General features: G+C 54.9%; 9 protein-coding genes across 9 annotated transcripts; 8 read left to right on the top strand and 1 right to left on the bottom strand.

The window, feature by feature from the left end:
- Positions 1–300: 300 nt before the first annotated feature.
- Positions 301–1,556, top strand: GGS23DRAFT_477538 (glycoside hydrolase family 25 protein). Its single transcript, XM_051514268.1, has 3 exons — positions 301–521; positions 584–1,070; positions 1,138–1,556. Exons 1-3 carry the CDS (start codon positions 381–383, stop codon positions 1,167–1,169), a joined length of 660 nt encoding a protein of 219 aa, XP_051367043.1. The 5' UTR covers positions 301–380; the 3' UTR covers positions 1,170–1,556.
- Positions 1,557–3,659: 2,103 nt separating this feature from the next.
- Positions 3,660–4,901, top strand: GGS23DRAFT_608331 (nucleolar essential protein 1; the record flags this gene model as incomplete). Its single annotated transcript, XM_051520189.1, has 3 exons — positions 3,660–3,702; positions 4,056–4,327; positions 4,425–4,901. The coding sequence occupies 3 exons, from the start codon at positions 3,660–3,662 to the stop codon at positions 4,899–4,901; spliced, it is 792 nt and encodes a 263-aa protein (XP_051367042.1).
- A 2,253-nt stretch (positions 4,902–7,154) lies between these two features.
- GGS23DRAFT_476660 (uncharacterized protein) lies at positions 7,155–9,437 on the top strand. The gene has a single exon (XM_051514265.1). The coding sequence runs from the start codon at positions 7,598–7,600 to the stop codon at positions 9,062–9,064; it is 1,467 nt and encodes a 488-aa protein (XP_051367041.1). The 5' UTR covers positions 7,155–7,597; the 3' UTR covers positions 9,065–9,437.
- Positions 9,438–10,203: 766 nt separating this feature from the next.
- On the top strand, positions 10,204–12,235 carry GGS23DRAFT_477125 (fatty acid desaturase). Its single transcript, XM_051514266.1, has 2 exons — positions 10,204–10,524; positions 10,605–12,235. The coding sequence occupies exons 1-2, from the start codon at positions 10,340–10,342 to the stop codon at positions 12,136–12,138; spliced, it is 1,719 nt and encodes a 572-aa protein (XP_051367040.1). The 5' UTR covers positions 10,204–10,339; the 3' UTR covers positions 12,139–12,235.
- On the top strand, positions 12,157–13,159 carry GGS23DRAFT_590790 (uncharacterized protein; the record flags this gene model as incomplete). The annotated part of the gene is made up of 3 exons (XM_051517721.1): positions 12,157–12,936; positions 12,987–13,027; positions 13,091–13,159. A coding segment is annotated over exon 1 (235 nt), but the record flags the coding sequence as incomplete, so codon positions are not given.
- Positions 13,160–13,571: 412 nt separating this feature from the next.
- Positions 13,572–13,819, top strand: GGS23DRAFT_601639 (uncharacterized protein; the record flags this gene model as incomplete). Its single annotated transcript, XM_051519220.1, has 2 exons — positions 13,572–13,619; positions 13,691–13,819. 2 exons carry the CDS (start codon positions 13,572–13,574, stop codon positions 13,817–13,819), a joined length of 177 nt encoding a protein of 58 aa, XP_051367038.1.
- Positions 13,820–15,751: 1,932 nt separating this feature from the next.
- Positions 15,752–16,834, top strand: GGS23DRAFT_608328 (uncharacterized protein; the record flags this gene model as incomplete). The annotated part of the gene is made up of 1 exon (XM_051520188.1): positions 15,752–16,834. The coding sequence occupies one exon, from the start codon at positions 15,752–15,754 to the stop codon at positions 16,832–16,834; it is 1,083 nt and encodes a 360-aa protein (XP_051367037.1).
- Positions 16,835–17,055: 221 nt separating this feature from the next.
- On the bottom strand, positions 17,056–20,280 carry GGS23DRAFT_601637 (vacuole morphology and inheritance protein; the record flags this gene model as incomplete). Its single annotated transcript, XM_051519219.1, has 7 exons — positions 17,056–17,687; positions 17,745–17,824; positions 17,883–18,001; positions 18,053–19,660; positions 19,722–19,889; positions 19,981–20,143; positions 20,213–20,280. 7 exons carry the CDS (start codon positions 20,278–20,280, stop codon positions 17,056–17,058), a joined length of 2,838 nt encoding a protein of 945 aa, XP_051367036.1.
- Positions 20,281–21,173: 893 nt separating this feature from the next.
- GGS23DRAFT_476538 (DnaJ domain-containing protein) lies at positions 21,174–23,197 on the top strand. The gene is made up of 2 exons (XM_051514264.1): positions 21,174–22,351; positions 22,416–23,197. Exons 1-2 carry the CDS (start codon positions 21,362–21,364, stop codon positions 23,001–23,003), a joined length of 1,578 nt encoding a protein of 525 aa, XP_051367035.1. The 5' UTR covers positions 21,174–21,361; the 3' UTR covers positions 23,004–23,197.
- Positions 23,198–24,259: the final 1,062 nt, after the last annotated feature.

The following is a 24,259-nucleotide window of genomic DNA, read 5'->3' as shown; positions in this document are numbered from 1 at the left end:
AGACTAGCAATGCCACCATGTTTACGAACACCTACCACGTTCAAACAGGATCGACAGTCCCTATTTCAGCCCTCGATGCGATCTCATACCACTAACCAATGGTTTCCCGCGTGGTCTTGTGGACTAGTACCACCTGCCTCATCTATTTGTCGTTGGGGTGTAAATATATGTTTCCAACGCGATCAGGCCATTAAGATTCCCTTGCGGGCGGAAACCTAGTGTTCTCACGGAGATTCTGGCGCGAAATAGATTTGCTCTACTAGTATTTAAAGCAGGCCCTGGCCAGGCCCTGGTGGAGAGAATGGGGGACGAGGCGGTATGAAACGACTCAACCCTGCGGAAAACCAGAGCGCCTTTTATTCCTCCCTTCTTTTGGAAACATGAAGTTCTGTCTCGCCTTTTGCCTGGGCCTGGCCACTACCGCCCTCGCGGCTGTGCCGGGATTTGACATTTCTCACTATCAGTCGAGTGTGGATTTCGCTGCGGCATACAACTCTGGGGCGCGCTTTGTCATCATCAAGGTGAGCCTCAAGGCATAGGTTCCGACCGCCCGACTAGAAAAGAACTGACCAATCTTGGACAGGCCACTGAGGGAACAAGCTATATAGACCCGATGTTTAGCAGCCACTACACCGGCGCCACCAGGGCTGGCCTCATCCGGGGCGGTTACCATTTTGCCCGTCCCGCCGCCTCCTCCGGGGCGGCCCAAGCTACCTTTTTCCTCGCTCACGGCGGCGGATGGTCGGGTGACGGAATCACTCTTCCGGGCATGCTGGATCTGGAGGGCGATTGCGCTGGACTTTCGAGGGCCGCAATGATTTCTTGGATAAAAGATTTCAGCGATACCTACCGCGGCAGGACTGGACGCTACCCGCTGTTGTACACAAACCCGTCCTGGTGGTCAAGTTGCACCGGCGGCTCCAGCGCCTTCGTTACTACCAACCCCCTCGTCCTAGCTCGTTACAGCACCAGTGCGGGAACGCCACCTGGAGGTTGGCCGTACTACACGATCTGGCAGTTCAATGATTCTTACAGGTACGGCGGCGACTCGGACACTTTCAACGGCGATCGTAAGTGCCATTTCGTTCATACCCCCCCCAGCTGTCCATCCTAACTAACTGCATCTCTATCCTGTAGTTGCTGGGTTGCGGAGACTGGCTTCCGGCTGATGGCCTGCCCCGGGGGGTGTAGGGGGGGTATATGTGGATCAGCCTTCGCGGTATATATATGTATGTATGTATGTATGTATGTGTGTATATGTATATTGCTATCGGGTATTCACCACCGTTGGAGGAAGCTGGACAATAGGGCTTTGTGTCTTCGAGACTGGGAAACCTTGCTTTCGTTACATTCATTAGTGTCTACTCCTTCACCATGCTCACTAAATCGCAAACGGATCATTCATGTTCACACGCGCAGGAGATATCGGACTACATACTAGATTCTGTTCCCACGTCTCACCTACCCTGCAGGTTAACTACTAGTTAGCTATCCTGAATCTACACTCGACCTGGCGTGACAGCCGGTGTTGTTTGGGTTACGACGGGACCAAGATATTCGTGAGATAAACTAGACGGTGTTTATACGAAGCAAGGACCTGACCTCCACCCGGCTGAGAGTATGGCTTCCTCTCGAAACACCTGGTAGCATGCCCGTCGAAAAGTCGGAAGCCAGAAATACATAATAGCGTCGAACAATTTACCAAGCTACCTTGATGAGGGCCATCTGTAAGGCGGCGCTAGGGATAGCCAGGCCAGTGGTCACGAAACAACCCGCGATAGGGAGTTGTAATGCCCCAACACACATGCCCATCACTTCCACCCGCATAATCTGCCGACAAAGCGAAGCCTCTTGCACATAGAGATTGATTCCCTATAGCGAGACGTCTAGTCGACGCCTGTCCTTATACCTACGGAAAAGAAAACGGGAACGACCGGTACAGATGGGATATCGACATGGCACGGATGTGGTGATGAATACTAGTGGTGGACCGGTACAAACAAGGGCACAATCCCGTCTGGGAGAAAAGACCTGTGGATCGATTGGTTGTGACGGCGCAGGACATGAATATTTTCAGTTACTCCGAACACCCCTGCTAGTATGACCCGAGCTGAGTAAGATGAGTAAGATTGGGTTGGGGATTTACTCCATCGGGTAATTCCCGACGACGGCGGAGATGGAGCTTACAGGCCCTACCTGAACACCTCTCCGAAAGCGCCATTCGGGTTCTGCGGCGGCGGGGAAATAGGAAGGACAAGGAGTTATTATTGCTAAGCAAGGTCTTGCACTCAGGCCATGGTCTCCTTACCCCTACCGTTATAAACAGTATACATTATTAATTTCTAGTATGTATAAAATACGTCGAAGCACGGAGTGCTTCTCTAGGTTTTCGTGCCGAAAACCTAGAACCTCTCTGAAGGCTAGGGAAAAAGGGGTAAGTAGGAATCGACATTTGAATTGCGAAAAGGGATTGATTAGTAATCGATTCTTGATTGAATACGGAAAAACTAACCTGGATTGAATGAGAAACTGACCTAGATTAAACAGGGAGAAACTAACCTATATAGATTAATTCATATACGAATAGGATTAAACTACGAAAAGGTATTAACAATCGACTTTTAAACAAGGAGAAACTAACCTCGATTGATCTATATATAAATAGGATTAAAATAGGTAGGAAATAGGATTAGGTAGAAAAGAGAATTAAATAGAAAATAGGATTAAACGCGTTAGTAGGTAAATAAATAGATATATATATTGCAGTGTTATTATATGTATCTCTTTTAAATAAGCTATACGAACTTTTAATTAATTAAAACGGCATTTACAATGGTATTTATAGGTGTATTTATAAGAGTATTTAATCTCGTAATTAATTAGCATGATAAGGAGTTTAACGTATTATAACTATCCTCTAGATAAAATTATTTTTTAATTATTAAGATATATATACTTTTACTAACATTTTAAAATATATTATATATAAAAAAGTACAGATTATAGCAAAGTACCTCAATGTATAATAAGTAGTGATTACTTTATAGATAGGATACTTTATAAGAAAGACGTAATTATCCTTCTAGTGAGATTAGAGATTGATTGTAAGATTATACACGTACAGAATCGGAATTCACGTGCGCGCGGTGCTGAAAGGTACCCAGCTCCGGGTACCTCGAGAGGTGGCCCTCCGAAGCCTCAGGTTGAGCAAATCGGAGGCGGATCTGTCGGTCTTGGCGGGACTGCCCCAACATCTGAATACATATGGGTGGGGAGACCGCCCATCAGGTCGACCCTTTTTCATAGATAGCAACCAGCGATCAACCACGAGATACGCAAATAAAAAACTTTTCTTCACCGACACTTGGACAGTCGCCTCTGACGGCCTCCTGGTCTGACCCCATACCGGTTTCTCGCCGCTCCAAGACCCTCTTCTCTCCACGCGAGAACGCGGACACACACACACACACACACACACGAATACACAAAACGCATCTACAGGCAACCTGACACCTGACATTTGCTGACGGGGCTGGTTAGACGACGTGTGGCGTTTTCAGAAGCAAAAAAGCGCGCATAGCTCTATTTACCCGTTCCTTAGCTTCTCGCCCGTTCGGAATTCTCGCTTTCAACCCCCCTTCTTGCTTTGAAGATCCGATATGCCTTCAGTAACACCGTACCGCACTACCGGGAAACGGCCTCGTAAGTTGGACGATTACTTCTCTGCTATTTGGTACCTACAAGAAGCGCGGCGGACGGGGAGGGGACGGAGATGGACATGGCCGGGTCCCTTTATTTATTTATTCTGTCTTTACCTTCAAGAGAACGGCGAGGAGGCGAGAGGGAGGGAGCAGAGCAGAAATCCGACGGGCGAGACCTCGTTTTCGGCCGTTCCCTCCCCCCTCCTCACTGCTGTCCTCGCCTAGGGCCGGGCCGCCATCCCCCATCGCATCCACGCGCGTCGCTAGAGAGCGGAGCCGCTGTCTGTCCTCTTCTCCTCCTCTCCACAATACCGGTAGCCGGCAACATCTGACATGCGATGGCTCCTCCCACAGGTACCCAGTCTCTCCCCCCTCCCGCTCTCCCCCAGCTCGTCGCCGAACAACACGTACCCGTGGCTCCCAGTGACAAGGATAGCCAGCGGTTAATCGTCGTCCTGTCCAATGCCAGCCTAGAAACCTACAAAGCCTCTCACGGAGGTGGTGTCGGCCGCATGGGTATGCAGCGCGAGGACAAGTACTCGCTCCTCAATAGCGACGAGCACATTGGAGTCATGCGCAAGATGAACCGCGACATTAGCGATGCTCGGCCCGACATTACGCATCAGGTAGGCTGGGACTTGCGGTTAATTACTTGTTCAACACCTCTACACTTGTCTTGAGAGTTGGCATTCAACATGCTAACGGTCGGCGGTATCGATGCAGTGCCTGCTCACCCTCCTAGATTCGCCCATAAATAAGGCTGGGAAGCTGCAGATATATATCCAAACTGCCAAGGGCGTTCTCATCGAGGTGTCGCCGACCGTGCGCATTCCTCGGACCTTCAAACGGTTTGCGGGCCTCATGGTTCAGCTGCTCCACCGCCTGTCCATCCGCTCGACGAACTCGCAGGAGAAACTTCTTCGGGTCATACAAAATCCCATTACGGATCACCTCCCGCCAAACTGCCGCAAGATAACGCTGAGCTTCGACGCAAGCACGGTGCGCGTGCGAGATTACATCCAAGGTCTCGGGCCCAAGGAGAGCATTTGCGTCTTCGTTGGCGCCATGGCCAAGGGCCCTGACAATTTCGCCGACGAATACGTGGACGAGAAGATCTCCATCAGTCAGTATAGCCTCTCGGCTAGTGTCGCCTGCAGCAAATTCTGCCATGCCGCCGAAGACGTGTGGGACATCCTGTAAGAAGGGCCCCCGATGGGTTGGCCAGCTTCCAAGAAGGAAGCAAGGGACCGAGGAGGCGGCCACCTTGTAGGAACGTGTAGGTGATATAGCGCCGTTGTCGACCTGGGCTTCCTGTCCCGCAACATGGCGGCCGGTGCAACTAACCCCTTCCCAGGCTTGGGTCCAGAGATTTTGTTCTGTCTCTGTTTTCCCAACCAAAACGTTTGGCGTTCAACATAAGATCCGAGACGTTTTTACCAACTTTGCGGGCCACTTCAACTTGGCCCCTCCTCCGTTTTTGTTCTCCCCCCCTCCCTCCCTCTTCTCAGCCTTGTCGCGTTTCCGCGCGAGCACAGAGTCTCGTGCATCGCGCGAATCAATTCTACTACATGCACCAACCATAGGATGGCCCCCCAAAACGTGTCGGGAATGTCGACATACCACCCTCCTGATCGCGGGGTAGTAGGAATTGGTTGGGAAATAGGACAACGGAGCTACGAAAAGGCGATGCATTATCAATAGCTATCGGCGCTGCTTCGGCATGCGATGTGCTTGGTGGGCGTGTTCAGACAGGTTCGAGTGTGGAGTAGGGACCGGGCATAGAGGCCTCTGATGTCAAACCAAGTCTCCTCTCGTAACAGTAAGGACAGAGCTGGTACCTGGCTCTGGACTGAGAGTCTCTTGCCGCAGCTCTCGTTGCCGACCTTATTGCCAGACATCGTATCGCATCGCCCAGCCCTACAGAGCCGGGCACATACACACAATACGTATACATATTATGCAGTACATACAGAAGTCGCAACATCTTGACTTAGATTTGCTTAAGTGAAGGTCCAGTAGAGGTTGATTTAGGCGCATGCTTGCGCGGAGGCATGGTGACTAGATGCTGTTGCTGCTACTACGGTAAATGAGTTTTTCCGCCGGTTTGTCTCGTACCAATGCTTACCAACAGGCTCCACCTAGGGATAAAAAGGAGGAGAGGAGAGACACAAGTGGGCGGATGCGATCAGTCTTCTAGTACCTGACAGCTGGATAGGCCGGGGGGAGGCGAGGGCGGCGGGTGAAGAGAGGGGCTTGGCCTGTTGGCATGATGCATACAGTTGCACTACCTACGTGTAGACATGATTGTCCATTAGAAAAAGTGGACAGTGGGGAAGTGTCGATAAGACTGCCAGTGAGGAGAGAGAGAAAGCGAGACAGAGAGAGGGAGAGAAACGCGAGAGAGGGAGAGAAACGAGAGAGAGAGAGAGAGAGAGAGAGAGAGAGTGTGTGTGTGTGTGTGTGTGTGTCTGTGACGGACGAGACGGAGAAAAGGCCAGCAAGCTTTTCACCGGTGGTCGCTTTCCCCCGCCCTTCGCGGGCCTGCAAACTCGGCTCAAACATGGATCTGCCGTAGGTCTCTCCAACCAACTAGCTGGCCACGCTGCTCTGCTGTCGGGACACCACCGAGACGCTGTCGACGTGCAGAAGCTCCGGTCCGCCGGTCGAGCGCTATCCCCTTCGAATACAAGCTCGTCTGGGAGAAGGGCGAGGTGCCTCGGACCCCGTCCGACGTGGCGGCGCGCCCAACCAGAGTGGCAGGCGTCGGCGTGTTCGCGCCATCGCGCTGTTGTGAGTCGACCATGCTGCAGATTGACGGACTGCAGAGGGGGACGAGTCCCATCTTCCTGCTGCCATCAAGCAATGCTAGGCCAACGAGAGCCTCCGCGCGCGCGCAAGCCCGGTTTGGGCTCGAACTGTCTCGTGCCCTACCGTCGCTCACCTCTTCCCGCACTTCTTGGTACCTGCCAATCCGGCCTAGCTTGCTGGGGGGCGAGCCACCGTTCGACATCCTTGGACCTACCAACTCACTTACTGGCTTCTTATTGGGCTGCCGTGTGGTGGACCGTACGGCGTCGTAGGTACGCCAGCGCCGTGCCTTAGGCGAGCGGCAGGGTCATCCATCCGGCCCTCCTCAAGAAACCTCCCCCCCCGCCACGTTCCCTGTTGGTCAATCTATTGCGCTACTACACGTGTATACGCATGGGTGAACCAGACGGCCGCAGCTAGGACAGGTCGGGTACCCAGCTACGGTCGCCCGCGAATTTGACCATACACGTCGAGACTTGTCCTCCTGCATTAGTACCTAAACAAGGGGGAGGGGAGCGGACAGGCTACCGGGATGGCTCCCTCTACACTTGCCATTGGCGGTCAGCTCGTGTCTACGGCGTTCTGCCCTCCTTTAAGAGCCTCGACCGACGCCGGTGTCTCGACCGATCTGGCTTTTGAAAAGCTGCCTCCGCTTTGGAATCGGTTCTCGCTGTTCTCGAAGGCCTCTATTTACTAGTTCAAGTCGCACATTGTGAGGTCCTCGAGTACTCTCGTGAGGCTATCGGTGGGAAGAAGAACGCCAAAGGTCTTTTCTTGGTCTCGTACGTGAGACTTCCAAATACGCCTTTCGATATTTGTCTGGGCCTCGACCTCGACGACAGGACAGTTTCCGCCATACCGTCATCTTGACCTACATATCATACCACCATCTCCTCAGGGCTTGAGGATTTCAGCCTCCCATTCATATTTCCCTTACTCGCCCTCTGAGCGACATTCACGCACGCACACGCTCTCTCGCTTGTCCTTGGGCTGGTTGTGTTCTACTGGGGCACGGCACGTCTATTTTGCTGTATTGATATCGACACCAATCTCCACGTAGACGGGTCATCATATACCAGTAGCACCCGATGCAGGTTCCATTTGTCCAGGTAACCGACCTTCCCACGGCGGCCTCGTTCTACGCCGCGGTGACTCAACCACTCGGCTTGCGATATTTATCTGCCGCCGGGTCGTCGATTGTCTTTGGCGACATAGATTCATCCAATCCAGTTTTCGAGGTGAAGAAGAGCAGCGGCCTCGACCTTCAAGCACCGCAGCCTTGTCGCCTAGTTCTCAAGGCAAAATCATCTTCGGCCGTGTCATCTTTCCACGCTGCTGCTGTGAGAGCAAACCCCGACGCAACCACCAATTATCTCCACGTACACGACAAGCCGGGTACGAGCGGCGAGAGTCTCGCCAGGATTGAAGATTGCGACGGGAACGTGATGGAGGTTGTTCATCACGGGTATCCCGATGCCAATGGCTCCGCGCTGCGCCGTAATCTACCCACTGGCCAAGAACTTAGCCGCGCTGTCGACTGGGATGTGGAATCGGCTTCTTCGGCCCCTTCGCGAACCGTCGCAGGATCCACCGCGAGTAGCCGCGTCGTGGACAGTGACCCATTCAGCTTTCTGAGGGGGAGTGCGGCCACACCTTCAAGCACCGAGTCGTCACGTGGCGACGAGTCGAAGGGATTCAGCGCCAGTGCCGTCGTTGGAACCGTCCTGGGCGTAGCGGTCGGCGCTGCCGTCGGCGGTGCGCTAACTTACACTATGATGAAGGGCGACCGCGAGCGCGTCGCTTACCAAGAATATGAGACGCCGCCCGCATTCTCGCGGCGGGCGACATTTCCGGACCCGCAGCCGGATAGCCGACCGAGGTATGTAGACGAGAGGGCGTCCGGAAGGCCTCCGCCGTACCCGCCGTCGAGTTCCGGTTATTCTCAGGCCAGTGGTAGGCACAGGACGGTTGAGGAGTTGGACGATCGGTCCAGTCGCTATTCCAGCCATTACACTACTGGCAGCAGGTCACGAGGCCACAGTGAAGCATCTTCGACGAGGCGACCTCTCATGATTGCAAATGCGGAACGTGGAAGCGTCGCCAGCTCCAAGTATAGCGAGGCACCCAGGTCACTGGCGGACTCGGAGCAGCGCAGCCACGCCGGGTCCAGGCACTCGTCGAGGCGATCGCCCGATTCCGAGTACCGCAGCTACAGCAGTTCGAAAAAGGCACCATCGCGGCCTCGCGAGGCCGATGCGGAGACATACGTCTCAGCTCGGAGCGAGAAGTCCACTAGCACGATCAGGCCTGGCAAGGCCGACGCAATCCCTCGCTCGCGGGCACCCTCCAAAGCGAGTAGCCAATACTCGTCCGCTACTATCAAGGCGCCGACGGTCCATCGGACGCAGAGCCATGTTTCCGCCAAGAATGTTCCGCAGCCGGAAAGCACCGTGGGAAGCGAGTCGGTCTGGGACGACGACGACGGCAGCGTCGCGCCGAGCGACAGTATTAGCAACGTCGGGGTGCGCCCGAGCAAACGGACGAATCGTGTATGAATAGCTTGTATTCCAGATAGACTACGGGTCTTGGATCCTTGATAGGTTAGGTAGGGGCTAGCTGATTCCCCTCCGCCTTTCTTCGTGCCGTACGGTTTCTAGAACCGTGGCCGCCTCCTTATACGGGAAAGAAAAGAGGGAGGGGGCGTATACCGACGACGACAACATCGTTGCCGCCCAGAAAGCGAAGCATAGACACGGCCGATCTTCTCAGGGGTTCGTGGTCGAGACGACTTGTCTAGAGAGAACAGACTGAAAGAGTTAGTCGGCGAGGGGACGCATTAAGGGAAATAAATATCCGGGATCAGGCTTTTGTTTGGCTGAATGGCGACGACAGACATGCGCGAAGTGAGGCAACCTCCAATAATGAATTGAGAAACACCAGTCTCACCGAAGCATGGGCCTGGTCAAGAACGTGCTAAGAACCAGATGGCGTTACCTGGTTAAAACCAGAAGCCAACGATTCCGCGATTAGCTAAGGCGGGTGACTAGGGCACCTAAGAGGCTACCTAGACAAAAGGGAGAACCTCTCAGGTACCAATAGGTACCAATAGATACGGAAAGAGGTACACGTGGGCTTGATGACCCGATCCGACGCCGCACCATTGCCCGTGGAGGGAGAGTCGTCGCAAAGCATGAGGTGCCCTGTATGTAGGTAACCCCCCCCCACCCGCCGTTAGGTATGTTAGGTACCACCTTAGGGGTGGGCACTACCAGTAAGAGGTACCGCCTTAAGGTCTAGGTACCTAACTCATAAGGTGGGTTAGGTACCTACCTGGTAGGTACCCAGAGAACCCGGCTATCTCAGGCACCATGCTGCCATCCCATCCCATCCCATCCCTGCCTACACCTGCGGCGGAACCCGCTGAGGCCCAGGTACCTCTCCTATTCCCACCGCTCTTTTCCGCTCTTCTTTTCACCGAACCTCCCGTAGCCCTTAGACGACGCCAACCTCTCTGCCCTCGCTCAGGTCCGCCTCCCCCGATCACCTCCCCGCGCTGAAGCATCCCGGCGGGAACGAGAACGGGCTCCCCCTACCAAGCTGCACACGCCTCCCGACATACCTACGTGCGAGCAACTATTCATCCGCATATTTACCACTGCCGCCTCCCCCGCCCCCCTCAATATCCAGGGTCCCTCCGTATACTCGCGGTTCCTGCACGCCGTACTGAAGACCACCGCTGCTGCTTCGGCCTACCGACCTGTGCCCCCCCCCCTCTCTCGCGACGGTCTCGGGGAAGAGTCCTGGGTGTTTTCTCTTCATAAGGGGTGACGATGGCCGAACGGGAATATCCGGTGCTGTCCCGGAGAGCCATAGAGGGCTTGATCGCCGATGGGCGGAATATCTTTATCGTTGACCAATACGTCTTCAAGGCGGACCCTTGGCTTCAGTACCATCCCGGGGGCGACAAGGCTATCCTGCACATGGTTGGTCGCGATGCCACCTCCGAAGTCACCGCGTTCGTGTTACCTCTACACACATACCACTCACCCCATCCCCTACCGGAACCACACCTTTCTGACGTAGCTCTCCCACCAGTCTTCATTCCCGCGAGGCGAGGGAGCAGATGAACCGTTACCGCATCGGGAGAATCGAGGGGAGGTGGACTAACTTCGTGCCTCCCATCCAAGGCGGGAAGTTCAGACCCTCGTCCCCTTGTGATAACCACGATCGCCTCTCTGGCGGCGACGGCATCGAGAAGGAGGCTTCGGAGGACAACCTAACTCCGACAGAGAGCTCGAGCAGTGCCAGTTCCCGCGAGCCTTCTCCCATCTTTGATAGCTCCGGCACCCATCTGCGACAACGACGTCTCGCCGACGATGTTGCCCTGCGCGGCTCGCCCTCTGCGCCATCCGTATCTTCTGTCGGCCCTGACGAGGACGGCATGTCCTACCTGGACACCATCACTAAGGAGAAGACTACTCTAGATTTAGAGAAGTACCCTCCCCTCGATTTCGCGACCCAGGACTCCATCGTGGCCAAATACCGGGATCTAGACAAGCGTATTAGGGCCGAAGGTCTCTACGAATGCAACTATGGCGCATATGCGGTCGAGGTGACGCGATACTCTATCCTCTTTGCTCTTTTCGCCGTCTTTCTCCACTGGGGTTGGTATGTTCTGAGCGCGGTATGCCTGGGCGCCTTCTGGCACCAGCTTGTGTTCACTGCCCACGATGCTGGTCACATGGGTATCACTCACGACTTCCACACGGACACGGTCATCGGAATCATCATTGCCGACTTTTTGGGCGGGCTATCTCTCGGCTGGTGGAAGCGGAACCATAACGTGCACCACATCGTCACCAATGCCCCCGAACACGATCCCGACATAGAGCACATGCCCTTCATGGCTGTGTCCCATCGCTTTTTCCAATCCATCCGGTCTACTTACTACGACCACGTGATGGAATACGACGCCGTGGCAAAGGTCATGTTAAGGATCCAGCCGTACACGTACTATTTATTACTGATGTTCGGGCGGCTGAATCTCTACCGCCTGTCGTGGGATTTTCTAGTCATGGGAAGAGGTCCTCGGAAGGGCCCAGCTTGGTGGCACAGATGGCTCGAGGTGGCCGGCCAGACGTTCTTCTGGACGTGGTACTTTTACGGGGTCGTGTACTGCTCAATCCCTAACAACTGGGACCGCTTCATTTTCTTCTTGATTAGCCACGTCGTCCCTATGCCTGTACATGCGCAGATTTGCCTTTCCCATTTCGCCATGAGCACGTCCGATCTGGGGCCTCACGAGTCGTTCCCTCAGAAGATGCTTCGCACGACTATGGATATCGACTGCCCCCAGTGGTTGGATTTCTTCCACGGCGGTTTACAGTTTCAGGTCATACACCATCTATACCCCCGGATCCCACGCCACAACCTGCGCCGGACGCAAAAGCTAGTGCAGGAGTTCTGTGCCGAGGTCGGCATTCCCTACGCGTTATACGGCTTCGTGGACGGTAACAGGCAGGTCGTCGGGACGCTGGCCGAGGTATCGAGGCAAGCAGCTATGCTCGCCAAGTGCCAGAAAGTCATCTCCGAAGGCGACAATCCCCTCCACGGGCATCGTCATCATTGATCTTATCTAGCTGTGATGTTTTTTTGTACCCGCCTTGGCGGACCCTGTAGTTAGACAAGCGATTTCTTGCTCCACTTGGCAATGAACGCTGACCGAAGCAAAGACGGCTTGATCGTCGAATAGAGGCGAATGCATCCCTCAAACATCATGAGTTTAAGACCCTTTCCTCCCCGTCTCCGTGCTTTTCTTCTCCCATGTTTTGCTTCTTTTTGTTTCTTTTTCCCCCTTTACAACGTTTCTATGGGAAATGTCGTGGTCCTCCCGTATCCGTTGGGCCAGTCGAGCATCCGCGCCCGAGGCTCTCCGGTCGAGTAATTTCGTCAGAGTCGGGTTCCCATGACCACGATGAATGCAGTTGGCCACATTGCTACCCTACCGGGCGAGAGGATACCCTCCCCAACCCATCTATTCGTCTCGTCGCGGGGATGATTTGACAACTTCCGCAGGCATTAAAACTAATTATATTGTGCAACGGCGAGTTATCCGTTGCCCTGACCTAGGAGACCTGCCCCCCCCCTCCCTCTCGTCGGTTTAGGTCGAAAGGTGACTCTGAGAGCTTCGTTTTCGCCACCTCCTCTTGCCACACCCTAGTTGGGCACGTTCTAGGTTTTGTATCCCGTCTCCTGTATGGTGTATCCCCTAGCCGACGAGAAGATTTAAATCGGTAGCCGCGCAAAGACGGTGAGGTCGGCATGGCTTATACCGGTTCTACGGCTGTTCCTGCATGGGACGCCAGGACGTAATAGATGACGGATTGGTAGGCATATGAGGCGGACGTTTCAAGCTTGCTTGCAACGGATGCAGCTTTGGGTCAGCATGGCGGATGGGCATCGATCCACGGCTCTTACCTAGGTCATGTGCCTCTGCCCTTCACCTATCCCCGGAAGTCCTGGTCCACCCCGAGTTTCTAGTTAGCTGGTGACTGAAAAACAAGGTTGGCAGGGCCACTTGCAGCTTTCCCTGGCCAATGTCAACAGTGCGGTATTTGCTATGAGCATACGTATCCCGGCTGGTCTCCTTCAGCTTCTCTTATTCAACATCTCCCCAAGGGAGGGAGAAAGGGAGGGGAGGGGGGAGACTCCCCTGCCGATAACATGTCGGAAGCGGAGATGAGATGTGTTCATGTGAACAGTCTCGGTATCTTCGACGAGGAAGGAAAAGCAGAATGATAACAGCCCAACCCCCAATGGGATGGTAGGGACTCGGGTATATCGCAAAGCCAACCTCGGATACGGAAAGTGGCTTTTATCTATAAATGACACCCGTCGTCCTTGATGCTGAGCTTCATGTCCCCGTGCTTCACCACAGTCCTTCGGATCCCCACCTACGATCACATTTCCTTCTTGGTCATCCTTGACAGGCCAGTAGCCAACGTTAGCACCGAGCCTTCCACCTACATTGCCTTGGGGTTAAGAAAGATGGGCCCGACCAAAATGGACGAGAAATCGGCCGCGCGGATCGCCAAGTCCCGCGGAAAGAATGTGAGTCTTCCCCATGATCTTGAGTCGGCCGGAAGGGTTGGACCTAGTTCTTACTTCCGCTTTTGGAGCAGGACTCTTTCGCGAAGCGTGCCGACATGGCAGCACGAAACAATAAAGACCAGAGTGTAGGCAGCACGGAGGAGCCCTGCCAGAGGGGCGAATCGAGTCAGAAGAAGGACGGTGGCGAGCAGGCGAAGTGAGAAAGGGATTGTTTGGAGAGAGCCCCCAGCTGACTACCACTATCGGCCGGCCGGAAAACTTTCCCCACGGGACCGACGCGGTGGTGAAAGGGGCACAGACGGTCTCACCCTCCAGGATGAGGTCGAGTAGCTGGGATATTTAGGACCGAGATGGGGGAGATGATTCGCGATGCATCACAATAGAAATCGTCGATACGGAATAATGGCGACCGAAATGTATTATGGCGTGATATTTGGTCGTACGTGTGACCGAGTCGATGAGAAAGTAGTAGACAGCTAGGCTACCCGGAGATCTCGACACCATCTGGAGTGCACATGTGCGTATGTGAATGCGTGTGTATGTGCATGTATGAGTGCTCAGGCGCATGCAGGATACGGATACTCCTGTCCATGGAGAAAGGGGCGCCTATGAGGTTAGGGGACCAGGTCGGCATTCTCATGATGGGGTATCACCCTAGAGGAGTTTAAACCCCTCTTCCTCCGGCCCCCTGCCTAACATACTTGTCTGTCTGTATTTGCACCCTTCAGCCTGCCCCTCCCTCGCATCTATGTCGACGTCTGTATGTGTCCCTCGCCCACGGCGAATCGCGTGGCCACATATTTGTCGGGTGGTATCCGTAATAAGATCAGCATCGCCACACGAAGTCGCTAAGCCAGATGCTCCCCAAGCAGGGGTCTGCTACGTAGCACACCCACGTACCTGGGGTTGGATACGGCAAATCTATACCAGGCGACTGGTACGCGGAGATAACCGACCGGTGTGGCTGCAGCGGGGAAGACCCCTCCCCTGCCCTCCCATGATGGCAAGCTGCGGGAGAGATGTGGGAGCACGCATCCAACGGGAAAAAAGGGTCGAAAGTAGCGTAGCAACGGCCCTCGATAGGTGGACGGCATTTGGACCACACATGGGAGATTGCGGTGGTCAGACCGGCTGCCACGTCGTTTTGCGGTGTGGTAGACATCGCATTTTACTTCCCTCTCCTTTTCCCCTTCGCCCATTTTCCATCCCCCCGGTTGACAACGAGTCGACGTTTACAGAAGCCATGGACCCCGGAATGACATCACAGCCTACATCTTATCTTGGCTGAGAGAAGTGGGAGAGCTCGCCGATAGGATATGAGGAAGTCTGACTGTCTGCCAGTTGGGGTTTTGTATAACCGATCTAGGTGTGGTGGAACTCGCGATTGGCGGTCGTCCTGCTACTTAGATAGAGAGACAGCAGAACCGAGGGGCGAGGGAGGGTAGGGAGACCCACGGTATGGTAAGCTGACGCACAGACAGGCGCTGGAAAGCTGGTGGCGGGATGGCGCAAAGCGGCCTGACCTGCACCGCGTGCGCTGAGCCAAAGACAAGGTAGGCAATGTCTTGGCTGGAAATTTCGACCGGGGAAGGGCGACGAGGAGGTCGAGGAGCAGGAGGAGGGGGAGGGCCCTAGCCAGGGTCTCGGCACGGACGAGACGAGACAGGATGACGTAGGGAGAAACCGGCGAACCAGAGGGGTTGGAGGCGACGTGGGTGGGCAGCCGGTAAGACATAGGTAGGTTGATAACACTGCCTCCCTCGGGAGGAGAAGAGGGCGGGAGGAGGATGTGTCTCTCCCACGATGTGTCTCCCACCCCGCTTCGAGCAGGCCGAGCAGGGGCTGGTGGAGATGAGGAGGACGAGGAGGCTGACGTAGGTAGAGGGGACGGTTTATCGATCCCCCGGTTCGGGAGGTGGGTTTTGGCTTTGCCGCGCTAGGCGCCCCGCTTATGCATTTAAAGGTGTTGGAGGCAGAGAGTGTGGCTAGTACCTAGTGGGTCGTCCATCAGGCTTCCCAACATCCCAACTGTGTAGGTACATCTAACGACCTCTTCCTATTCATCTGTAAATTGCCCAGCCACCTGGAGGCAAGGAGCGGTAGTTAGGTTGTGACTTAGAGCCCCCCGAGTAATGGCACATGTAGCCTCAAACCGCCAGCAGGCCGCCATTTTCTCTCCCTCGGTCGCCCGGGCCGCCGCCTCTACTGCCAAGGACTGGACTTACGTCAACAACTGGCTGGTGAGCAAGTACTACAGCATCGGCGGTAACGACAACACCGAGAGCGAGGGCGACAAGGACGGCTCCGACCCCTCGTCCTTGCCATCCTCTTCGGCCCCTGCGAATTTCAGCTCGGCCAGAACCGGCAGGAAGCTCCCCCCCTTCGAGCGGAACCCCGACACTCTCAAAGTTCTGCTCGCCCTCGCTGCCGTCAACGAGGCCGCCGACGAGGACTGCGATCGGCTTGCCCACCTTGAGGAGGCCGCCCTCGACGCGATCCGCCGCCGCCAGAGCACCCAACCCCCCCTGCAATCCGAGGTTGAGGTAGCAAAGGGTGCGGTGACGCAGCCGGACGGCGCCGCCTTCGCCGAGGACCTCCTCGCCGCTATCCAGGAGAACCTCAGCAGGGAAGGTTGCGCTGCCCTCGACGCCATGGCCGGTGTCGCCGTCGAGCTCGACGTCGCTTACCCGGAATCGACCACCCTCGGTGTCGCCCTCGCGTCGCTCCGCGGCCGTGCCCTCGAGCTCGAGGATGCCACCGCACGTCTCGACCTGTTGTTGCGGCCACACCTCGACCGCGAGACCGCAGCGACGGTCGCCTTTCTCGCTGACCTCGAACGCGGCGACACCTACCAGCCGGCCCCCGACCTCGCCAAACAGAACCTCGAGCTCCAGCGTCGCGTCCGCGCCGGCACCGGCGATCTCTCCGAATTGCAAAAGCGCGTCCTCACCCTTGAGCGGACCGTTGGGATCCCCCCCGTCACTGTTGGTGACGTCAGGGCCGACGAGGACGCCTACCTTGCCTTGCTCGCTCGGAAGAAGGACCTCGATGCTCAGGTCAAGGCCTTTGCTGGCCTACCCCCGGATATTGAGACAGCACGCGCCGAGCTGGAGGCCCTCCGCGCCGAACTGAGGAACGCGACCAAGCAGAGAGACGCAGATTTCGAGAAGCTAGTAGAACGAGAGAGTCCGGTCAAGATTAGGAGAAGGCCGTAAAAGGCCCGTGCATAAGGCATCCTCGATTCTATTAGTGTTATAACTCCACAAGATTCGGAGACTCTCTCTCTCGCCATGCCGTCGGCAATACTCTACAAACCAGCTCCCGTCTCAGTCACTCATACGGCTTTCGTATAGACCCCGCCTGTCGCAATGCCACTCTTACCCTCCTAGGTCTGTGCGGAAATCTCTAACCTCCTCACCCAGCCCTCTCGATTTTATTACTGTGACCGTTTCCCCCTTCCCGAGACGGTCGCGCCCAACCGGCCAAACTGCCTTCCCAACCCCGAACGTTTTGGTGCCGGCGCGGCAATTGTAGAGTCTTTCGGCGGTACGGCTGGGCCACTTCCCGGTCGTGACGTCTCCTTCTCCGCGACGCGAAGTTCCCCAAAGTCTGAGCCATCTTCGAGTGATCCATCCACTAGCCTCTGTACACGTCTTGCTTTGTCCTGCACGCTTCTAAACTTTTCTAGAAGCTGATCCCACCGAATGTTGTTCTCCTCGCGGCCCTTGCCTAATCTGCTAGGCCGATCATAATTTGACGCGCTAGGCGTGACGACAGTGCTGATGAGCGACGAATAAGTGTCCTGAGCATTTCTTGGACGAGAGACTGGACTTTGGACAGAGGAAATGGCCTCGGCAGTAGAGCTCTGCCAGGAGTGTGTGGGGGTGGCGGTAGTAGATGATACGTACGGTCGAGGCCCAAATTGCAGGTAGCCTATCGAGCTCACACTATTCAATCTATTCTTGAGGGCGGCAAAGGCAGAGGATTGTGGCAGGAGCATCAGCAACCCGTAAAGACACTTGTAAAGATAGGGGTACTTCTCGGGCTCGAGGAGCTGAAGTCGGAGGTCTACCATTACAGTTAAGATTTTATGGTAAGCTGAGCACCGTAGCCAGGGCCACTCACATGTGAATACAGGGGATTCGATGAGCTGGACGAGTTTGTCGATCTGGATGAGTATGTTGACCGTCATCTCTAGCTCCGCGCTTCCGTTTGTCAGTACCATAGTGTCGTAGCGTTGCGGGAGATATATCCCGCGCTTACAAGATCTGTAGGAGATTGTATGCCGCTTCATATGCTTGGGCTAGGAGGCACAACGAGAACGTGGCAACCGCATTGTAGCACCACGATCGGAACAGGGCGACGAAGAAGAGCTGGCCATCCTAGTATAATGGTGAGCAGCGTACGAATCGGGGGTGACCACAACACATTACTTTGGTCTCAAGGTTCCGTAGTCTTTTTCTCAAGTCGGCCAACTCTGGCGCTGTGATCAGGTTATTGTTGAGATTCTGTACCATAATGCTAGCGAACTCGAGGTCCTCCTCTTTCTCGATAGTTTCGGCTAGTGTGCGATATATCCTCTCGGGACTTAGGGTCATGCAGAGTTGTCGAATAATTAGATTCCCTCGCGTCTCCAATAGCTTCCTGTCGGTAGAAAACAGCTGGAGCAGACTGACCATGAAGTTGGAAAAGTAGTCGTCTTCACTGTTCCTCGAGATCTGGGACAGGAGCTGCAGATCCTTAGTCACGACAGCTTCTGCTGGATCTGAGAGCGTCTTAAGGAGGGCCGGAAACGTCCCGTCGTTGAATGCGACGATTTTCCGCGGCGCTTTCCGGTGCAACATGATGAGCCAAGTTAGTGCCGCAACACGGGTGGCCTCGTGGTCATTCAAGAATAACAAGGTCAGAGAATTCACGGCAGCGGCATAATCCAAATCTGGTTGAGGTGGAACGGGAGCAGCAGGGGTCGGCGCGCGACGATTCTGTGCCGGCGTGGGACTGCGTATGTCGATATCGCGCCCACTCGACAGTGAGGCACGTGTACTAGACGCTCCTTCCGGACGGTCCACACCTGATTGCGCAAGCGGTCTTGGGGGCTGGGTCGGAAGCGGTGGCGGCGCTTCAGACTCGTCGGTGAGGGACACGACGTACTCCATCAGCGAAGTATTTACCCTTGCTGCGGCTTGACGGATCGGTTCAACTCCGCTAGCCATGGCCGGCAGGAGGTGGGCTAGGATCTTTGGGGTAAAAGGCAGGACCTCTTCAGGACAGATATCCAAGAAGGACACTATCCAGCGTAGGCTCTCCAGAACGCTATCCTCCTCTATATGATGTTGAGACTTTGCAATCGTATCCTCTAGGAGAGAGAACCTACCTAGGGGAGAATCAAGGGTTGCGGTCAGAATCTCAAGAATTTCCTTGTAGTTGATGGCGACATCTTGCCCTGGAACCCAGTCATCTTCGCTGCCGGCCTCGTCCTCATCCTCGTTCGCAGTGATGGACTCTGCGTCGTCAATCTCATCCGGTGCAAGCTGCACACTGCTACTATCGACCGACTCTTCTCGTTTTCTCTTACCGTCTCCTTTTGACTTCCTGCTATCAGCGATCCCTTTTCTCACTCGGGCAATTCGCTTGATTTCATTCAAGAACTTATCCAAACACGTCTGCGTGGCAGCATGGACGTCGGCATTGTTTCTGTTAAGAAATTTCAGCAAGCCTGCTAAAAACTCGGGCAAGTATGTAACCAGCTCGAGATCCGGGATCGAGTCGAGTAGAATGATCCAGCCGACAAGAAACGTTCGAGTAAAGGGGTTCATGATCCATATACGCTCTTTCAAGAGAGGAATGAACTTCGGCAGGGAAAATGCTGTTGGTAACTTGGCGTTCGAGGAGGAGCCTTGGAGCTCCGAGTCCTTTGGCTCGTCGGCCGGGGATTGTAAAACGGATACATATGTGGCAGCAGATTCCGTTACGATGTCCTTAATCAGGCGATCCAGGAGTTCGGCACCGTTTTTAACGGAAAGCTCTGAATCCGCCCCTAGCTGCAGCCAAAAGAATACAGATTAGACCGAGCGAGGAGACGGGATGGGGAGGACCAAGCACCTTGCATAATGCGTCAAATATATAGTTGAAATATGACAAGATCTCCCCCTTGGCGACCTTAGCGATGTTATACATGGACTCGCAGGCGTAATACCGAACGCGAGCGTCCTGGTCCGTAAAGCACGCAACGACAGGACTAACTATAGTTTCGAGATGTGCTGGCAGTTCCTTTGCAAGCGCGTCAGCTTGGGCAAGCTCGAGGAGGTGCCCGGAAAAGGCTGAGAAAGGCCAGAAGTAAGGGGAGACAAGGACTACACACTGAACCGAGGGCAATGGCGGCGGCAGCCAGACCTATCAAACCTCCGTTCCGAGCGTGAGGCTGGTGGATCGCATAGGCATATTCATTGCACAATTGGTTAATGATATTCTCGATTCTGGTGTAGTCCTTGGCCACCACGAGCTCCCGAATAGAGCGCTCAAGCCTGGAGGCGCCGGTTAACCTTTGCGTAATAGGGACGCAGAAGGGACGTGGGTCTCAACAAGGGACATACTCAAGAGCACCAGCCTTCCTCTTATCATAGAGCTTGTCGGTGAGAAGACGTTGGACAGTGGGCTCCATGGCTGTGCGGTCTCGTCTCGCCTCTTCGTCGTCTCGCCCCGAGTCAGGTCACGTTACCATGCTGGGGTGAGGCAACCCGGGTCTATACGCAGCACGCAGGTGCCCGACGCTGTCGGACGGCCCGGACAGACGAGCAGACGAGCAGACGACGGGGACCAGCGAGAGAGAGTCGGGTGCCAGAAGCCCGTCGATGAGGGGCGCGCCAACACCCAGGACACCAAGAGCTGGTGAGCGAGGGAGGCGTGGAGATTAACGTGGTGGCGAAAGTCTTGCGGCCTGCGGTCGTCGTAGATGCTCAAGCCTTGGAATGACAGCTAGATTGATAGGCGGAAGCGAGCCCGAATGGGATGAAGCATCAACCAGGTAGGTGTGCGTAGATATGGGATAGAGGCAGGTTACCTACCTCCTCCTTGGGTTGGCCATGTTTAGCAAGACGTCAAAAGGAGCCTAGTAAGTACGGAGGTACCTAGCCCAAGGTACAGGAGGAGGTACCTAAGGCACGTATTACAGGTAAGTACTTAGGTACATCTTCTGTACCTACGGGTACATGGGTACCTTAGAGGTACTTCTCCTATCCGGAGGATAATTATATAGAAGTACCCCTCCAACGCTGTCGAAGTTGCCAGATTGCCCGTGTAGGGTCTTTGTTTAGTAGATACTTCTCTGGGCACGCGGGTTCGCGCCCTTTTCGGGGTACCATCTAAGCAGAAGACGTTCCCCCATCCCTCAGACTCAACCCGACCTGTCTTCCGTCGTCATTCCCTTGCTTCCCCGTGGCTCTTTTCAACAGGCTGGCCGGCTAGACATCTCCCAACCCTCTTCACTCGCCTTCCTCCTCCTCCTCCTCCTTCTCTCCTCCTCTCCTCCTCTATTCCCTTGTCTCGCATTCGTGAAATTCGTCCTTGACGCATCGTCCTTCTTTCTCGATCCTCCTTCCGCGCCCATCTCTCGTACTGCGTTGCTCCCCGACAGCCTTCCTCTGACTTGTGGCCTGTTGTGCCCTGTCTTCAAACCCTGACGGCGCCCGCGCCAAACGGGCAAACTCGCAAGGCCTCTATACCTGTTTTTCTTTCGCGTCGCCATGATCGTTCCTCTGTCGACGCTAGCTCTGGCGGCCGCCGCGCTGTCCTCTACCGGCCTTGTTCACGCACTCTCTGCCACCGACATCCGCTCCGACGCCCCTATCTCTTCCCTGCTCTCCTCGGCACAGTCTCACCTAGCAAGAGGCGAAACGAGCGAGGCATTGGCGTACTACGATGCCGTCATTGCCCGTGACCCCTCCGACTACTTGACCTTCTTCAAGCGCGCCACTACCTACCTCTCCCTCGGTCGCACGTCGCAAGCCACCTCCGACTTCAATAAGGTCTTGGAGCTGAAGCCTGGCTTTGAGGGCGCGCATATGCAGCTTGGAAAGCTGAAGGCGAGAGCTGCCGACTGGGATGGAGCCAAGGATCACTACCTCTCGGCCAATCGTAAGGCGGGCAGCCCCGAGTTCGATAGCCTGGTTGAGGCGCAGGGCGCAGCAAAACTAGCAGAAGCAGCGGCAAATCAAGGGAACTGGGACGAGTGCATCAGCCAAGTGGGAGAGGCCATCTTCGTCGCAAACCGGGCGGCCCCCCTCCGCGAACTGCGTGTCAGGTGCCGGTTCGAGAAAGGCGAGGTTGAGGAGGGCATGAACGATCTGCAACACATCCTCCAGATGAGGGCGGGTGACACCACTCCGCACCAACAGATTTCTGCGACTACATTCTATGGGTTGGGCGATCTGGAGCAGGGCATGGCGCAGATCAAGAAGTGTCTACACTCGGATCCGGAGTCGAAGCCGTGCAAGAAGTTATTAAAGCAACAAAAGAGCATCAGCAAGACACTAGCCAAGGTCAACAAGGCCTTAGAGAGGAACCAGCCCATGACCGGCGTGAAGCTGCTCGTGCCCTCTGGCGAAGAGCAGGGCCTAATTGACGAAGTCGAGGGGCAGATCAAGGAACTTAAGCAGAGAGGTATCATCCCGGCGCGCGCGCCAAGTACCCTGCTGGCAAGACTAGTCGAGATGGCCTGCCAAGCCTACTACGAGGTACGACGATGACTTCTCGGGGCGGGGTGTATCGGAAGTGGCTGCTAACCAACTCACTCTACAGGCGAACAGCAAGAAGGCCAGCATATACTGTTCGAAATCTCTAGCGCTAGACGAGAACTCCTTCTACGGCCTTCTGTATACGGCAAAGATCCAGATGGAAGCCGAGGAGTTCGAGCACTGTATCGGCACACTCAACAAAGCTGCCGAGGCTAGGGCCGACAAGCGGGATATCGTCCAACCCCTCCAACAGAAGGCGCAAGTCGCACTCAAGCGCAGCAAGACCAAAGATTACTACAAGGTTCTCGGCGTCTCCCACGACGCCGACGCACGGCAGATCAAGGCAGCCTACCGAAAGCTGACCAAAATCCACCACCCGGACAAGGCCGCGAAGCAAGGCCTAACTAAGGAGGCGGCTGAGAAGAAGATGGCGAGCATCAACGAGGCGTACGAAGTATTGAGCAACCCAGAGCTAAGGGAGAGATTCGACAGGGGGGACGATCCAAACTCTCACGATCAGCAGAACCCGTTCCAGGGGCACCCGTTCGGCGGTGGCAACCAATTCATGTTCCAGCAGGGCGGTGGTCAACAATTCCAATTCAAGTTCGGATCTGGGGGCGGTGGCTTCCCGGGAGGGTTCCCATTCGGCTAAAAGCCTCGCATGTGAGGTTGTAAGTTTTTTTTTTTCTTTTTCTTTCGGGATGGAATCAGAGGGCTGGAGTTTGCGGCGAGGTGTAGATACCTATGTTCTTTTCCTCCTAGGCCGGCGTACAGCCGTAATATATATTCGACTAGGAACGGATACGCCCTCGGCGGCGATGTCCAACCAGCGACCCAACCAGTGTTTCGACTATAGAGGGGTTTAAAATACGCGCTCCATAGCATGACATATTGCCAGCCAGTTGAGAATTGAGAGACATCGAAGACGTAATTCTCTAGCGACTATAATAGTGTCGCCCGTTGTGGGCCCTTTAATAATAAAGGAGACCACGAAGAACTAACCGTGGAAATACAAAAGCTTAGAGACGTCGACGTGGATTATGTTGCATCCCCGTTCCAGCATATTAGCTAGCATGCCGAGGTTAGCTTGCTTTCCAGGTGGGCGGGCAACTCATCCTTCTTTGTCCCTCTGCCGCCGACCAGGACAAAAATACCTATTCCACCCCCACCCGCCCTCACTTTTAGCGTGTCTAGGGGTTGGTTCTGCCTAAAGAATTCTGACGAAAAGTGCCGCGTATGTGCGAATATATACTCTCGCCGCTCCCAGGGGCGGGAATGATACGTATGGCTTGTCGAAAACTTCTCCCTTCCTTCCCCTACCCTCTACTCTCGTATCATGTGGGCATTCACCCTAACTTAAGGGTCCATGGGAAAGACGGCTAAGGGAGGGGAGGAAGCAACTGACAAGTGTCCAAAGGCCTTCACCACATACACATACGCAGCCTGCGCATGTGTGGTTAATATATGCGTACGCGCCAATTCGTCCGTATCTGGGCGCAGCAGCGAGTCGTCCTTTTCGTGGGTTTGACAGCGAGAGGAGAGGGAAGGAGATGAAAGGTCAACTCGGCGCTGATAATACATGTCACCATTTCAGAGAAATACACCATCCTCACGTTCTCTCAGTCCCCTACCGCTATCCCGCCGTCTCATCCTGTTTCGTACACGTTGGACCGACCATAATACCCTTTGTCTATATATACACCGTCCGAATTGGTGGTCTCTCAGCCAAGGCCGGATCCAAGCCTCCCTGATATCCCCCTTCTTATTGAAGTGGCAGGCGATAACTTTTTTGGGAAAAAAACAGCCTTAAAACAAAAAACTGCCCCCCTTTCATCGGCTTGACTCGTGATAGGACGAGGCGGGGGTACGTTGGTGGTGAAATCTTTTTCTTTTCCGACCAAGGTACCA

Source organism: Durotheca rogersii, assembly GCF_024521655.1.
Source record: "Durotheca rogersii strain YMJ 92031201 chromosome Unknown GGS23scaffold_67, whole genome shotgun sequence".
NCBI classification, from domain to species: Eukaryota; Fungi; Ascomycota; class Sordariomycetes; order Xylariales; family Xylariaceae; genus Durotheca; species Durotheca rogersii.
The sequence above is the reverse complement of the archived record's forward strand: the minus strand, read 5'-3'. Positions and strand labels throughout refer to the sequence as shown.

Bases quoted from the DNA above. Each gene is read 5' to 3' on its own strand.
- GGS23DRAFT_477538 (XM_051514268.1), top strand. From the start codon at position 381: ATGAAGTTCTGTCTCGCCTTTTGCCTGGGCCTGGCCACTACCGCCCTC. The intron at 522-583 runs GTGAGCCTCAAG...AATCTTGGACAG, and splicing joins CGCGCTTTGTCATCATCAAG to GCCACTGAGGGAACAAGCTA. The intron at 1,071-1,137 runs GTAAGTGCCATT...TCTATCCTGTAG, and splicing joins GGACACTTTCAACGGCGATC to TTGCTGGGTTGCGGAGACTG.
- GGS23DRAFT_476660 (XM_051514265.1), top strand. From the start codon at position 7,598: ATGCAGGTTCCATTTGTCCAGGTAACCGACCTTCCCACGGCGGCCTCG.
- GGS23DRAFT_477125 (XM_051514266.1), top strand. From the start codon at position 10,340: ATGGCCGAACGGGAATATCCGGTGCTGTCCCGGAGAGCCATAGAGGGC. The intron at 10,525-10,604 runs GTTCGTGTTACC...CTCTCCCACCAG, and splicing joins GCCACCTCCGAAGTCACCGC to TCTTCATTCCCGCGAGGCGA.
- GGS23DRAFT_476538 (XM_051514264.1), top strand. From the start codon at position 21,362: ATGATCGTTCCTCTGTCGACGCTAGCTCTGGCGGCCGCCGCGCTGTCC. The intron at 22,352-22,415 runs GTACGACGATGA...CTCACTCTACAG, and splicing joins CCTGCCAAGCCTACTACGAG to GCGAACAGCAAGAAGGCCAG.